Source organism: Coffea eugenioides, chromosome 4 (assembly GCF_003713205.1).
Source record: "Coffea eugenioides isolate CCC68of chromosome 4, Ceug_1.0, whole genome shotgun sequence".
Classification (NCBI taxonomy): domain Eukaryota; kingdom Viridiplantae; phylum Streptophyta; class Magnoliopsida; order Gentianales; family Rubiaceae; genus Coffea; species Coffea eugenioides.
The window spans coordinates 35672318-35688734 of record NC_040038.1 but is presented as its reverse complement, the minus strand read 5'-3'; the positions used below and the strand labels follow the sequence as shown (position 1 = coordinate 35688734).

Genomic DNA, 16417 nt, shown 5'->3' with positions numbered 1-16417 from the left:
ATAATTTTTAGTGTATTTTTAACCTGCCATTAGGATTATGATGTAGATCAATTCGTGTTAGATAAGTTTTAGCAATTTGTTAATGAAATTTACTTTTTTATAAAAGTAAAAAAGTTGACGTGATCGGAAGGAGTTACCATCTTCGCTTAATGGGACCCATTGCACTTATATCCGGCCGCTATCCGAGAAAATTGTTCCACAGACAGAAGACCAGTACACCGTCTAATTGGACTAGATGCAATTATTTTACACATACCTTCTAGAAGGGCAGCAATGATTACTCACTGAAGACGAATTGACAGATGACAATTGTGTTGAAACAAAGTGTAAACCAAAAAATAATTGGAAGAGTTGAATCAACTGAGAATAACTCCATGGATAGAAGAATGTAGAACTCCATCAGAACTTTCAGCCACACCATATTAGTACAGTTGAGTTGAACATTGACAAGAGGAGAAGTGCTTAAGTTCATTATGGCCCGGCGGCCACATGTCATGGTGGTGGCGCCCCCAGCCCAAGGTCATGTCAGGCCGCTCTTGAAGTTGTCGCACCAAATTGCTAGTCAGGGAATCAAGGTCACGTTTGTTAACACCGAGATCATACATGCAAAAGTCGTTGCAGCGATGTCAGATAGCAAAAATGAGGAAATTGGAGGTGTCACACTAGTATCAGTCCCTGATGGAGTAGGGCAGGAAGATGATCGAAAAGACATCTTCAAGTTCACAGAGTGTTTTCAAAGAACCATGCCTGGCAATTTGAAGGACTTGATTCAAAGGACTAATGATTCAAACGAGGACGAGCCTATCAGGTTTGTCCTAGTTGGGGCAACAATTGGGTGGCTATTAGATGTTGTTCAAGATTTAGGCATTAAACAGGCTGCCTTTTGGACTGGCTCACCAGCAGGTTTGGCCTTCTTCTGTCATGTTCCTAAGCTTATTGAAGATGGAGTTCTGGATATGAACGGTAGGGGAAGCTGATTGTAGCTTTTTGCCATTTGTTCTTTTGTAATTATATTTTTTATTTATTGAAGATGTTGTCAGTTTCCACATGCCTGCAGGAAATATAGTAGCAAATGATCAAGCAAGTATTTCTGAAGAAATTCCAGCTTGGAACTGTTCTGAATTACCTTGGCATTTCCCCGGTGAGCAAAAATTACAAAAACTGTTCTTTGATATGGGACTGGTTATCCGTCCAACAGCTCAGCACGTAAAGTGGATTCTCTGCAATGCATCTTACGAACTTCACTCACAAGCTTGTGACTTGGTCCCGAACATTCTTCCTGTTGGGCCATTTCTGACAACTACTGAAAATTCTGCCTCTACTGGAAGCTTTTGGCTGGAGGATACCTCTTGCTTAAGCTGGCTAGACGGACAAGAAGCCGGCTCAGTTGTTTATGTTGCTTTTGGTAGTATAGCAGTTTTCAGTCAACAGCAATTTGATGAAATTGCTTTGGGTCTTGAGCTATCAGGACAGCCATTTCTGTGGGTTGTTCGATCAGACCTTGCTAATGGATCACCTGTTGCCTATCCTGATGGTTTCCTGGAGAGAGTCGCTGATCGTGGGAAAATTGTCGAGTGGGCACCTCAAGAAAATGTGTTAGCTCATCCATCTATTGCTGTTTTCCTAACCCATTGTGGATGGAACTCGACAATGGAAGGAGCAAGTCTTGGGGTCCCATTTTTGTGTTGGCCTTATTTTGCGGATCAGTTCTACAACCAGAAGTACATTTGTGATATCTGGAAGGTTGGTTTGAAAGTAAATCCTGGTGAAGATGGTATCAGATCAAGGACTGAAATTAGCACAAAAATACAACAGGGAATTTGTGATGATAACATCAGAATAAGGGTTAATACCACTTTGTCCCCCCAAACTTTGGACGATTACCCACTTCAGTCCCTAAACTTGAAAATGGGACACTTAAGTCCTTAAACTTATAAATACCTCCCACTTGAGGAAAATTGTTAACAAATCCTGAATGCCGTTGGTGGTCGAAGTGTCCCATTTTATAAGGGTTTAGGGATTTAAGTGTCCCATTTTATAAGTTTAGGGACTTAAGTGGGAGGTATTTATAAGTTTAGGGACTTAAGTGTCCCATTTTGAAGTTTAGGAACTGAAGTGGGTAATTGTTCAAAGTTTGGGGGGACAAAGTGGAATTAACCCTCAGAATAAATGCATCCAAGCTGAAGGATTTGTGTCAGAAATGTCTCAGCAAAGGTGGATCTTCTTTTGAAAATTTCAAGAAGTTCATTGATCATCTGAGGAGTTGAAAATTTTTGTCATTTTCTACTTGAAGGTAGTGCTTTGCCGTCCAGGCCAGTCATCAGTACTTGTGGCTTGACTTAGTTTTTTAACGTGTATTTTAGGCTGGCATAATGAGATCGATTTCTAATTGTTGCAAAATCAAATGGCTATGGTAATTGTTCAGAATCTTCCCTTCTCTGTTTTACTTTGCTTAATCTTTTGTGGGTTCTAAGATTCAAATGAAATTCAGCCATGGGTGATGCATTGAGGTGGAAAACTGAAACCATTTCCAAGCTTGATTATTTATCTTATAAATGATTACGGGGTGAGTGAATATAGCAACGTTTCTAAAAAACCTAAGAAATTGTTTGAGAAGAATTTTGTATTGCTCGTGCTACAAGTCATCTAAATATAAATGTCATTATAAATTTATTACTACAATTGATTCTAAGGTTATTATTGAAGACTAAATTTTTTTAGTGCAGGAGGTAAAGGTTTTGAGTTCAAATGTTCCTTCCCGCTCCCCACTTCTTAAATCACGTTCTTTCCATACTAATTTTAAAAAAAATCCTTTTAGTGATTGAGAAGGCTCCTTCCTTGGAAGACAATACAAAAGGCGCACCAGGAATGGTTAGAGATGGTGGAACTAGATATAAAAGAAACTAGGAAGAGCACAGAGGAAACATCAGTTCTTCATCAACAAATACCGCAGTTACACTCAGAACATGGGACAGTGGAAGTGAGGATTGGAGTGACTTCAGATATGGCCAATCATGGCCTAGGCATTGGAATAAGTCTGAGACAAGGTGATCAAGGATTCCACCGAGGTTGGGCGATACGGGCTAGAAGTTCAGGATCAAACCTGGTGGATGAAGCAATTGCACTTAAATTGGCAATGTGTAAGGATGCCGCAGAGCTACTAACGGAAGTGATATTCCAAGTGCAAAGTCCTCAACTCCTCAACTATATCCGCACAAACAGAGTAAGTGACATTCGACTAGCTACTGTGGTTGATGACATTATTCAACTAAGAGATTTGTTTCATATGTGCTCCTTTTGCCTAGTTACAAAAGATAAGACTCAACTAAGCTCCAAACTTAGCATTCATGCCTTGGGCATTATTTTGGATGAGGAACTTTGGTTTTCTTAGTGGTAAAATCGCCGCTTGTAAAGTTCAATCGAGCCTTTGCTCGCACCTGTAAAGTTCTTGTCAAGTAATACAAGTATTTATCGTTTCGAAAAAAAAAAAAAAAGATTGAGAAGGCTCCTTAATATTTTTTCTGTTTCATTTCCATTTTTCAGTTTTGTTGGTATCTGAACTTTATGTTGACTAATGATAGTCCAGTCCTCCAAGACAAAATAAAAGTCTCTTCCTTCATTTCCTTTAATTTAAAATTGTGTGCTTTTTGAATCATCTTACTAAGTCCCCCGTTACTAAAATGACACGTACTCAATATATTCGCGAGTTAGCTCGATCAAAATTCAACCTTCAGCTCAAACTTGACACTATATATATGAAGTTTAATTTCAAGCTTAGTTGAAAAATATGCATTTGTTTAAAATGTTTAATATTTGTTATTATGAAATCCTATTGTATCCCTTGTTTACAAAATATAAATTATTTATTTCTTTTACGTATTTTTGAGTGAGAGCTTGATTAAGCTCAATTGAAGTTGGCTATATTAAATTTATAAGTAAGTCAAGTTCAAGACAAAATTCTATGAGCACGAAAAGCTTAGCTCAGGATTGATATAAAGGATTGTAGTTGAAATTAAAACTCAAGTAGTAAGCTACTCTAATTCAACCTTGCTCATTTACACTCTGTCCCATAGTACTAATTACCCTCTGGATAACTACTGTTAGCTCCCTTCTAAGGATTGAAAAAATACTACTGGCTAAATTTTAGTTTGGAAACTCTTAACAATGCAACTATTACTTGTGACAAAGTACAATTGCCAAAATTGTTTTTTGGAGCAATTGCCAAATGTTTTAGTTTAAGAACTCTGTTTAACGTGAGCTATAGCCATTCTTTCCTGTCCTCTTGAGGATTAGGGGCCTCGCAAATTGTTTACTATCCAGCTCAAATTGGTTCGTATAATTCTGATTCATGTAATTCTTATTATTTTGGTATAAACTTAGGTTCCGTTTGATAAAACTGAATCTAAATTCTGAATTCTGAATTCTGAATACTGAAACAATTAATTTGCTGAATTTTAAGTACTGAAAAGAAATATATGAATGTCTGAATTTTAATGTTAAACCTATTTATACTGTTTGATAAACATTTATAACTGAATGCTTAATAAGTTAAATTTGACAAATTTGCCCTTATATCTTTTCATCCAAAAAAGAAATAGAACCTATGATTTAATTAGCTAAAAATGTTAGGTATGAAAATGATAATATTTATTTTTAAATCAAATTAATATAAAAGATGAAATGTATTATATGTGGAGTATGGAGAAGATGTGAAAATCATTCAAAAGGGAGAAAAAAGAAATAAAAAATCATTAGATAGAGAATATTAGATAGTTTAATTAGATAAGAATTTTGAACATAATTAACAAACAATGGTAGATTTGGTAGATAAGATAAGGTAATTGAAGTAATTCTATTGATTTCTGTCAGAATTAAGCATTCAGTTAGGATTCTTATGCTGAAAAAAATACACACAAGTTCAGCACTACTTAACAAGTTCAGCAAATGGATTTTCATTTATCAAACACTCAAAACATCTGAATGTCTGAAAAAATTCAGATTCAGCACTTTTTTATGTTATCAAACAGACCCTTATAGAATTCTGGTGTAATCACTAATTTAATTGTACGAGATGACAAATTTAAATTTCCACTCAAATTGTACAAATTTACGTCAAAAGTTATAAGAATTATATGAACCCATTTGAATTGGACAAAAGTAAGCTTGTAAGTTGTAAGGTCTAATCATCCCTTTGAAAGAATCTCAAAAACAACTAATAAGAATCATGTAGAGTAGAGAAACACCCACAAAATCGTCCATCTACCTTTACTCTTCCAGGTTACTTCAAATATCGAAACTTGTTTTACTATTTTTACATGCATTGTGATAATAAAAAAAAATTGTATCTAGTTCAGTAATAGCTTATATAAACTATAAATTGATAGTTTTCAAAAATGGAGTGTTAATTTATTTCAATTAATTGGAAAGTAATAAAAAACTAACAAAAAATGGAGTGTTTCTATCAAAAGACTAGCAAGTAATCATCCAATTGTCTATTGACTTTTCATGAACCATGTGTAAGAAACTGGATACGGGGCAGGAGCGGCGACCGCTCCTGAACGGTCCTCTCACAAGCAAAAACATGAGGAGAAAAATGATCCACGTCAAGAAGGCTTAAGAAGGGGCAAAAACGACGCCGTTCCAAATTAAAAAATTTGGACCTCCAAACGGAATCAGACGGAGCAAACGGTAGAGTTGAAATTTTGAAAAGCAAATTGAAATTTTGAATTAGCCGCACAAAACGAAATTGAGGGAAGAGGCTTGGCGTACTCCGTCTGAAGATAGGGAGCTCAGTTTTCTTTTTTCAGAAACCTCGTATCTCAGTTTTCTTTCTTAGAAAACTGTAGCACAAAATTCAGAGAGCTGAAGGAAGAGGCTTGGCGTGCTCCGTCTGAAGATAGGGAGTTGACAGAAAACTCTTATCTTAGTTTTCTTTTCTCAGAAAACTCGACACAATTTCCGTCCGAGAGTGTTACCGAGAAACTGAGAAGAGACTTTGGTGACTGGGTCAGCAAATGTTGTATCCATTTTAAATGCTTACAAGGCTTGCAGGAAGGTAGAAGCAAACAGAGGAAATTCAACATGTCATAAAACACCAGATTCTGTCCTTCAACTTAATAGCAGAAGCAGCTGCACTCTCTGAATTTGGTGAAATGTAGAGTGTATTAGCAGACGAAGGTAACGTGACTGAACCATATAACTAACTGTGGCCAATTATTTGTCATCCAAATGCACATCTGTTAAATGAAAGATGAAATTAGATTCACTGAAGACATCATATGAAGATGATAGAAGAATAGTAAAATTGTACCGTATCTGTGTGTGTGTGTGAGCATTTAGCTTTTCAGTGATGAACTATAATGGGATAGTAGTCATCGGAAGACCCAGAGGTATGTATTGAAATCAAGCGGAATTAGTGAAAGATGAGAGAAATAAAGTCACATTTAACAAGTGAACGAATGTACATCCTGTTGTAAATTAGTTACAGGTTATAGGTACTGTATTACAATTGATATGAATCATTGTGCATCTAATAGTTGGTCCATACTCATGACACAATCTTAGTTTGCCCTTCTCTCCTGACCATGCAGTGTGTATATAATGGAGGTGCAGAATTAAATGAGGTAAAACAGAAGAAAAGACCGACCTATGTGAATAATAAATGGGTGTACCTGGTGTTGTAAGTAAATTACATGATGTAATAAATATATTACAATGAGTAGAAAATGCTTATTTGGCCCTCAAAATATAGAAATAGTAAAAAATACGGAGTTGGCTTAGGCGGTTGTCATTGACGAATGACATAAGGTCCAGTGAACAAAGTACCTAGAACCTAAATATAATCATCCGAGTGGATGTACATACAGTTAAAATATACTTACAACATGTGACCAACACATTACAATATGTATAACTTATTGTACACGGAGTTGTATTTGTACATACATAATATCGTTGTCTTAGAATATAATAGGATTTGGTGTACGAGTATTTGTACAATATTAATCATATCGATGAACGTAATAATAGGATTTGGTATACGAATAATGTGTGTAATATAACACATTATGAATGGTAATATACATTTATGTTGTCGTTTATGTACATACCATTCATGAACTGCTGCAAATTAAGGTGTTTGATGCATAATTAGTAGGAGCAGAAGTAATGGATTGTAACAAATTGGTAGAAGATAGGACCCCTGAATTAGAAATGAAGTTCAATAGTGAAGAGAATGCGTACAAGTTTTACAACAACTATGCCTTTAAAACGGATTTTAATGTATGCAAAGACTATCTAAATAAAGACAAAAACGGTGTGACGACGTCTAGGAGATATAGTTACTGCAAGTAAGGTGTAAAACGCAAGTACGAAGGTGATGTGATGCCAAAAAGGACACGAGCGTCGACGAAAACAGGGTGTGGAACTAAAATGGTTATTGTGTTGCTTAGAGAGATAATGAAGTACCATGTACATGACCTTATCTTAGAACATAACCATGAGTTGCACATTGCTTAATGTTCGCACATGATGCCATTACAAAGAAAAGTGAGTGAGGCTCAAGGATTCCAAGTTGAAACAAGCGAGGATGCTGGGATTTCATTGAAACAGAGCCATGAGTTTATGGGAAAGGAGGCAGGTGGGATGGAAAATGTGGGATATACTCGGGAAGACCTGAAACGATATCTTCGTACTCGACGGGAAAGGAGTTTGAAATATGGAGAAACAGGTAACATGTTGAATTATTTTCAAGAGCAAACACTCGAGAATCCATCCTTTTTTCATGCCGTACAGTTGAATTGTGAAGGGCAGATAACTAATATCTTTTGGGCTGATGTTCGCGTTGACCATTTTTTTTATTACCATAGAATTTAAAGTTATAGAATCTAAGCCAGCAGTACAAATATTAAATTAAGAACTTTCACTTAAATGTAGTATTGTATATGCATGTATTGTATTCCATTCTTGAGAGCATGTGGGTCATTTATGGATTGATAATGTCGTCATGTAACTACAGGTTGAGTTAAATGAGCTGTATAACATTGCTGTTAGCAGCCAACGAAGAATATTAAAGATTGCAGAAATGCTCGCTTCTCAGCCAAGAGCAAAAGCTTCCACTTCTGGGCTTGAAGCATTGGACAAAGGAAAAAAAACCTATACAGGAGGACTATACAATGCACAAGAGTCCTGATACCGAAGAAGAGCTGAAATTTCAATCTGCCAAAGAAGGGGGCAACGATGAGGAGGATGATGCTGATGAATTTGATGCGGAAGGGTCTGAAGAAGTTGAGTATAATGCATTGCAGAGTGAAGAAGACGATGCTAATACGAGGACAAATATTGAAGCCATTCCAAACCTAGACCTGAATGAAGATGTAATGGGCATGGAGAATCCAATTCCTACCTCATCAGTCGTACCCGATAACATCAGTCAGGGATTGCAACAAGGGGCCACCATGACAACAACTGAGCAAGGAAGCATTATACACCTTCAAGAGCAAGAGCATGAGCAATATAGGTCAAATGTCATAGAACTTGCCGAAAAAGATCAATCAACGGTGCAACCACCTTTGAACGCTAGTGCATCGACGTCACATCTACATCAGCTAGAAGCACCACGTAGGTTGCGATCATATGGTCGAAAGCGGAAAGGTTGGTACAGTTATAATATTCATAAGGTTCTAATTCAAATAACATGACTGTAACAACTATATACACACACGGTAACTCTGTTTATACCATCATGATGCTATGTATATGGGTCTGAATTGTCACTAGTCATCATTTAAAACTTGTAGGCATAGTGTTATAACACACCAATGTCAGCTGCATATAAAACGGACACGACAAACTGAATTGAGTATAATAATTAAGTATGACTTTATTTCAACCACATCCAGATAAGCCTAATGTCATGTTAAGCCAATTGGGAAGTTACAGTGTGTTTGAAAAACTGTTAGTTACATCGTGTTTGAAGATTGTTATAAAATAGGTATTAAGAAGTTACAGTGTGTTTAAAGATTGTTACGAAAAAAATTACTTGGGACGTTACAGATTAAAAATTAATATAAAACTCCATATTTAAAGACTGTTTACAGTGGGTTTATAGTTTGGTATAAAATTAGTTATTGGGAAGTTACAGTTTAAAAATTAATACAAAACTTCATATATGATGACTGTTAGTTACGAAGTGTTTGTAGGTTGTTACAAAATAGTTATTGGAAAGTTATAGTGCGTTCAAAGACTGTTACAACATAGTTATTTGAGAAGTCGCAGTTTGAAAATTAATACAAAACTCCATATTTGAAGACTATTGGTTACGAAGTGTTTGTCGGTTGTTACAAAATAGTTATTGGGAAATTACAGTATGTTCAAAAATTGTTACAAAATAGTTATTTGGGAAGGTATAATTTGCAAATTAGTACAGAACTCCATATTCGTAAACTGTTAGTTACGAAGTGTTTGTAAGTTGCTACAAAATAGTTATTAGAAAGTTAAATGTTATTGAAAGTTGTTACAAAATACTTCATTGGGAAGTTAGAATGTGAAAACTAATATAAAACTCCATGTTTGATGATTACATGTTACAGTGTGATTGTAGGTTGTTACAAAATAGTTATTGGGAAGTTATAGTGTGTTTGAAAATTAATACAAAACTGTTTGAAGAGTGTTAGTTACAGTGTGTTTGAAGGGCGTTACAAAATAGTTATTGGGACAGTTACAGTGAGTTTGAAAATTAATCGATTGATGTTTCTAGACTGTTAGTTACATTGTGTTTGAATACTGTTACAAAATGCTTTACAATTTGTTACACAACAACAGATAAATTGTATGTGAAATGCATGTTCTTTATTTTTTAGGAGGTCCTGACGTTGAGATGAAGCACATGTCTACACGTGCAACAAAGAAGAGCATCGTTCTGCGATCAGCGGAGTTCATTCTACCTGCACCTGTGACAGTAAGCATGTACGATAAAAATGTGGTTGCATATGCATGGGACCCCAACAAAAATCCCAAGTAAGATTATTGACAAAACTATTAATTCGATCTTGTGAGCCATTTTCTTCGATAAGTACGCATGCGGTTCATTGTAAGATGGCCCAGGAAAATAGTATGAAAATGGATGAGAATTGACTTCATTATTACATGTCCGTTTTTTGGAGTACGATTATTTTTTATTAGTAAATCGTTCAATTGTGGCTCGGATTTGATAGGGACATACTTATTCAAATGTTTCAATTCTCACTGACACGGCTTGACTTGAAGACACTCGAAAATGGCATGCATGTATCGAATCGGGTCAGTAGTTTATTATGTTTATTAAAAAAATTTGAGCGTCAATTTATTGATTGATTAGTGATACGTAAACGCAATTGTAACAATCAATTACATGTTTTGGAAACCATTAGATATTGATTAGGTGGTTGACATGTTTGCCCGTCTCATGAATTGGGGTGGAAGAACTACCAAAAGTATGAAGTTTGAACGCTACATCGTTGAACCTCTAGCAGTTGTGAGTTTGAAATTTGGACTGTATCCTATTATGTGCTAAATTTTGTCAGCATCATATCTAAATTGGTTTTACGAGCCAACGCACTATTACTGATGTCTTTTACACTGCTCATACTCGTCCATGTTATTGGTTGCAGGAAGGAATTTTAAAAATGGAAAAATTCGATAAGCTGTCTGATGCCAGCTTATCTGCCAGCTTATCTGAAGGGTAATAGCACAAACAAGAGAAGAGGAAAGGTTAATCCAATATTAACTAGTTGTATTATCACTAGTTGTAACATCGGGGAATATCTAGTTGGAATATTATTCAGTTTTAAATACAGCAGACGAAAAGCTGCTGATTGCAAATTCATTGGTTATAATGAATTGTAACACACACCTAACTGGTTGTAACACAATCAGTACATAGTGAAACGTACAGGTCACTGATGTGTAACTCTTTATACACGTGACTCTAAATATTGGTGCACAGGTCATTTCATTACAAAATCTACATAATTTGTTTTATTGTCTGAACAGATTTGACATAGTTCAATGGCATACATCGAACTCTACAGTTTCTACCGCCATGACAAAATTGTTTGGCCTGGAATGCGTTGTCTAGGCATATTTTAGCACATTGTGAGGGTCCTGCGTACTGTAAAAGGGCGTGGTTGCAGTATTATATCCCAGTTAGAGAAAAATTTTTCCGTTTTATTCTTCACACTTTCCATTTTATTCTACTGAAGGGTGACAATGAACCCGTGCCTGAAATTTGTTATTAGTATTCTTCAATCCTCCTCTAACTTCAATTGCAGTGTCATCAATAGAGGGTTCACACAGAAATCAAATTCTTGGGTGCCAAAGAACAGCCAGTAGATTGCATGATGTTCAGGAAGATCTCGCTAATTTAATGAAATGTTCGAGAAAATCTCGCTACATCAATTGTTTTGGGGTTCAAATCGGCCATCTCTATGTTCTTATTAGATACTTACTAAAGTGTCTAAGAAATTTTATGTGTTGGGGGGAGGACTTATTGTTTGTACCGAGGGCAATAGCACAAACAAGAAAAGAGGAAATGTTCATCGGATATTAACTAGTTGTAGTATCACTAGTTGTAATATCAGGAAATTTCTAGTTATAATATCACTAGTTTTAACTAGATATCCGAAAAACTGTCAATTGCAAATTCATTAGTTGTAATGATTTGTAAAATATACACAACTGGTTGTAACTCAAAATGTACATGGCGTAATCAAAATTTATTGTATTTTAAATATTAGCTACCCTATTTTCAAATTAGTTCCAACGAAATATCATGTTCTTCTACGAAACTGTTACTTATTATGTGGTCAATGGGAACCAAGCCGAGCCATCAATTGTAACTTCATTTCTATACTGAAGGAGTAATACCTACTGATATAAGCTTGTGATACTATCCGTAATACTCATCCTTGTAATACAAAGATTCTCGTACATCAATAGTGCCTGTACAACCTCGTCAATAAGTTGTAACAGATTATTAATTGCTTGTAACATACATATGCAGAATTTTCAGGTTGGAACAGCCACTTAATGTCTCGTTCAAAAAGTGTAGTTACACATCATTCATCAATCTCATTTTCGGGAGAGGCCACATCAACGCGTAGTTGCAATCCCTGAGTGTTATTTCCTCCCTGAAATGCGAAACGATGGCAAATCAGCAAATATTATTAATGAAACATACAATTAATGATATACGATATCCAAGTCTCCAATTAACAATATTACATAAACATGTGCTTTAATGATAAAAGTTTGTCACCTGCGGTGATGGTGCAAATACATGATATGCATCAACATCACAGTGTGTTGAAATTGCCGCACGCTCCTCCTACATTACGTAGTATAAGTAATTGGCTGTCCACAATCATTACCAGTGCCTATATTGCTCACTTATAACGTTAAATTAGACTAGACATTATAACAAAAATGATATATCAGACCATTAAAATATCTCTGACGGCGTTATGTTTGAAAAAAATAGATAATCTGGGATGCATCCATTCTGTAGGGACACTTGCAGGAGGCCCCTGATTAGTCAAACGGTGGAGGTTCGCATAATAAAAAATAATATGTTATTAAAGCGAACAGACGTTAACTACATAATTTGCATGATTTGACAACGTTCGGGTGCCCACAATTACAATTAAAGAAAAAAAGATAGCTCTACTACACGAACAAGAAGGTCTTTATTTTAACTACTAAATATATGCATACCGTTTCACTTTCATCGATATCAGGAGCAACAGCGTTTGGAGGGCCATTCACTGTCTGACTCATTGAATGGGTCTACGAGTTTCGTATGGGCCAAATCATTGTATAAGACAAATAAAATAGGTATATCAGGAGGGATGACGGCCGTAACAACATTATCACACAATGTAACATCAATGTAACTATTTATGCTCTTAGAAACATCCAAATAAAAGCAACAGTCATGTCCATTTTATACTAATCGAAACAGAATCAATAGATGAACGGCATCCCATAAAAATGTATTCCTCAAATGAAACAGATGTCGGCTCCGATTCTGAGACCTACAGTATTGACATGGCAATAATATTATTTCATAATTAATGGTACCTAAACTTTAGTTAATAGTATAACGATAACTTAGTTTTAGCATAAATGTTCCCCAAGTACCAAAATTTGATCCATACCGTAGTCTGTGTAGTCCTTGACAGTCTAGATTTTCCTTTTACTCTGTCAAATTTATCAATCCAACTTCGCATCATTCTACTTTTCTTCCCACCACCTCATTTTTTAATGCCTCTTGCGACTACTGCCTCTCTCATTTCATTTACAATTTCAATTTTATCCTATTTCTCGACATTCAGATTTTTTTGATTTTGCAAAGGTTGCTCTTCGCTTTCTGAGAGGAAGAGTTCAACTCTCTTTGCCAAATCGGATGTGACAGTGATTGCTATTTTACTGGTGTCCTCCGACATTGCTGTTTGAGTTGCGACCTTAATCATGGCTGGAGCGAGCTCCCGGTAACGAGTTGAAATGATTGCTTTTGGATCAGCTATAATTTTCCATCCTTACCGATCAAAACAGTCTCCAGCTCGAGCTCTTCTTGTCCATCGTCTCTTAACGTATTCAAGAGGAATTGTCTTTATGCCTACGGTATCAAACACCTTCAATGAGTGTCCACACAAAATTCCTTCATTCTCGTATTTTTTGCAACTACAATGTACATTTAGATCATTCCGATTGAATACCACTATTCTTTCAGATCCTCCATCATATCTCATGACCGCAAACTCTACAAATATCCCTGCATCTTGTTGTCTCAATATAACCATAGCTGTTGACTCGTCATATTCATTTTGGAATGCAACAAATACGGTGGGTGAATACGTTTCTGTTGCATGTACAAGCACAGGTGTTTGCCTCAACCCAACCATAGGGAGCTTTTGCCTCATTTCATATTCTGTGATGAGTTCATTATGTCTCTTATCATCAATCACTCGATTGAAATGTCTAAAGAACTGCACAAGATCATGATCCAGTTTCATATGATTTTTAATTGCTACATTTAGGCTTTCGCTAAATTGGGTGCTTTGCATTCCCGCGGTCTATCTTTCTTTCATCATACACCTTACCCACTTATCACGAATTTGATACAACTCGAAAAGCCATTTATTATTTTCAAGATTGTATTTTTTCACCATCGCCTCCCACACCCTATTGAACTGTTCCACTTCTTCAAACTCATACATGCAGGCACCAAACATGTATGGAAGATCACTATTTTTCTTATAATGATTGCCAAGATGTTTCATAAAATTACGCCTTATGTGAAACGTATATAGACCGTGAAATGTTTCTGGCATGATAACTGAAAGAGCGGCTGCCATGGCGTGATCTTGATCGGTTAATATGGTATTTGGACGCTTTCCGCACATTACTTTTCGAAATGTACCAAATACCCATTTGAAAGAATCTATAGTCTCATCATACATAAGGGCAGCATCGAATATCACAATTTGCCTAAGTTGGTTAAAACCCACAAACACTACAAGTGGGTGGTATTCTTTATTTATTTTGTAAGTTGTGTCGAATGTGACTACGTCTCCAAAAAAGTTGTAATCAATTAACATTCCTACATCAGCCCAAAAGATATTAGTTATCTGCCCTTCACAATTCAGCTGTACGACATGAAAAAAGGATGGATTCTCGAGTGTTTGCTCTTGAAAATAATTCAGCATGTTACCTGCTTCTCCATATTTCAAACTCCTTTCCCGTCGAGTACGAATATATCATTTCAGGTCTTCCCGAGTATATCCCACATTTTCCATCCCACCTGCCTCCTTTCCCATAAACTCATGGCTCTGTTTCAATGAAATCCCAGCATCCTCGCTTGTTTCAACTTGAAATCCTTGAGCCTCACTCACTTTTCTTTGTAATGGCATCATGTGCGAACATTAAGCAATGTGCAACACATGGTTATGTTCTAAGATAAGGTCATGTACACGGTACTTCATTATCTCTCTAAGCAACACAATAATCATTTTAGTTCCACACCCTGTTTTCGTCGGCGTTCGTGTCTTTTTTGGCATCACATCACCTTCGTACTTGCGTTTTACACCTTCCTTGCAGTAACTATATCTCCTAGACGTCGTCACACCGTCTTTGTCTTTATTTAGATAGTCTTTGCATACATTAAAATCCGTTTTAAAGGCATAGTTGTTGTAAAACTTGTACGCATCCTCTTCACTATTGAACTCCATTTCTAATTCAGGGGTCCTATCTTCTACCAATTTGTTACAATCCATTACTTCTGCTCCTACTAATTATGCATCAAACACCTTAATTTGCAGCAGTTCATGAATGGTATGTACATAAACGACAACATAAATGTATATTACCATTCATAATGTGTTATGTTACACACATTATTCGTATACCAAATCCTATTATTACGTTCATCGATATGATTAATATTGTACAAATACTCGTACACCAAATCCTATTATACTCTAAGACAACGATATTATGTATGTACAAATACAACTCCGTGTACAATAAGTTATACATATTGTAATGTGTTGGTCACATGTTGTAAGTATATTTTAACTGTATGTACATCCACTCGGATGATTATATTTAGGTTCTAGGTACTTTGTTCACTGGACCTTATGTCATTCGTCAATGACAACCGCCTAAGCCAACTCCGTATTTTTTACTATTTCTATATTTTGAGGGCCAAATAAGCATTTTCTACTCATTGTAATATATTTATTACATCATGTAATTTACTTACAACACCAGGTACACCCATTTATTATTCACATAGGTCGGTCTTTTCCTCTGTTTTACCTCATTTAATTCTGCACCTCCATTATATACACACTGCATGGTCAGGAGAGAAGGGCAAACTAAGATTGTGTCATGAGTATGGACCAACTATTAGATGCACAATGATTCATATCAATTGTAATACAGTACCTATAACCTGTAACTAATTTACAACAGGATGTACATTCGTTCACTTGTTAAATGTGACTTTATTTCTCTTATCTTTCACTAATTCCGCTTGATTTCAATACATACCCCTGGGTCTTCCGATGACTACTATCCCATTATAGTTCATCACTGAAAAGCTAAATGCTCACACACACACACAGATACGGTACAATTTTACTATACTTCTATCATCTTCATATGATGTCTTCAGTGAATCTAATTTCATCTTTCATTTAACAGATGTGCATTTGGATGACAAATAATTGGCCACAGTTAGTTATATGGTTCAGTCACATTACCTTCGTCTGCTAATACACTCTACATTTCACCAAATTCAGAGAGTGCAGCTGCTTCTGCTATTAAGTTGAAGGACAGAATCTGGTGTTTTATGACATGTTGAATTTCCTCTGTTTGC

General features: G+C 35.9%; 2 protein-coding genes across 3 annotated transcripts; one reads left to right on the top strand and one right to left on the bottom strand.

Annotated features, from left to right (window-relative positions):
* Window positions 1–356: 356 nt before the first annotated feature.
* LOC113768409 (UDP-glycosyltransferase 83A1-like) lies at window positions 357–2893 on the top strand. 2 transcript variants are annotated; one of them, XM_027312749.1, is made up of 4 exons: window positions 357–963; window positions 1058–1834; window positions 2161–2293; window positions 2819–2893. In XM_027312749.1, exons 1-3 carry the CDS (start codon window positions 474–476, stop codon window positions 2265–2267), a joined length of 1374 nt encoding a protein of 457 aa, XP_027168550.1. In that variant the 5' UTR covers window positions 357–473; the 3' UTR covers window positions 2268–2293; window positions 2819–2893. The 2 variants fall into 2 exon arrangements, with proteins under 2 accessions (XP_027168550.1, XP_027168549.1); XM_027312748.1 differs by lacking the exon at window positions 2819–2893 and having other exon boundaries at window positions 2161–2513.
* Window positions 2894–14960: 12067 nt separating this feature from the next.
* Window positions 14961–15311, bottom strand: LOC113769274 (protein FAR1-RELATED SEQUENCE 5-like). The gene has a single exon (XM_027313737.1). It carries the CDS (start codon window positions 15309–15311, stop codon window positions 14961–14963), a length of 351 nt encoding a protein of 116 aa, XP_027169538.1.
* Between the last annotated feature and the right edge of the window lie 1106 nt (window positions 15312–16417).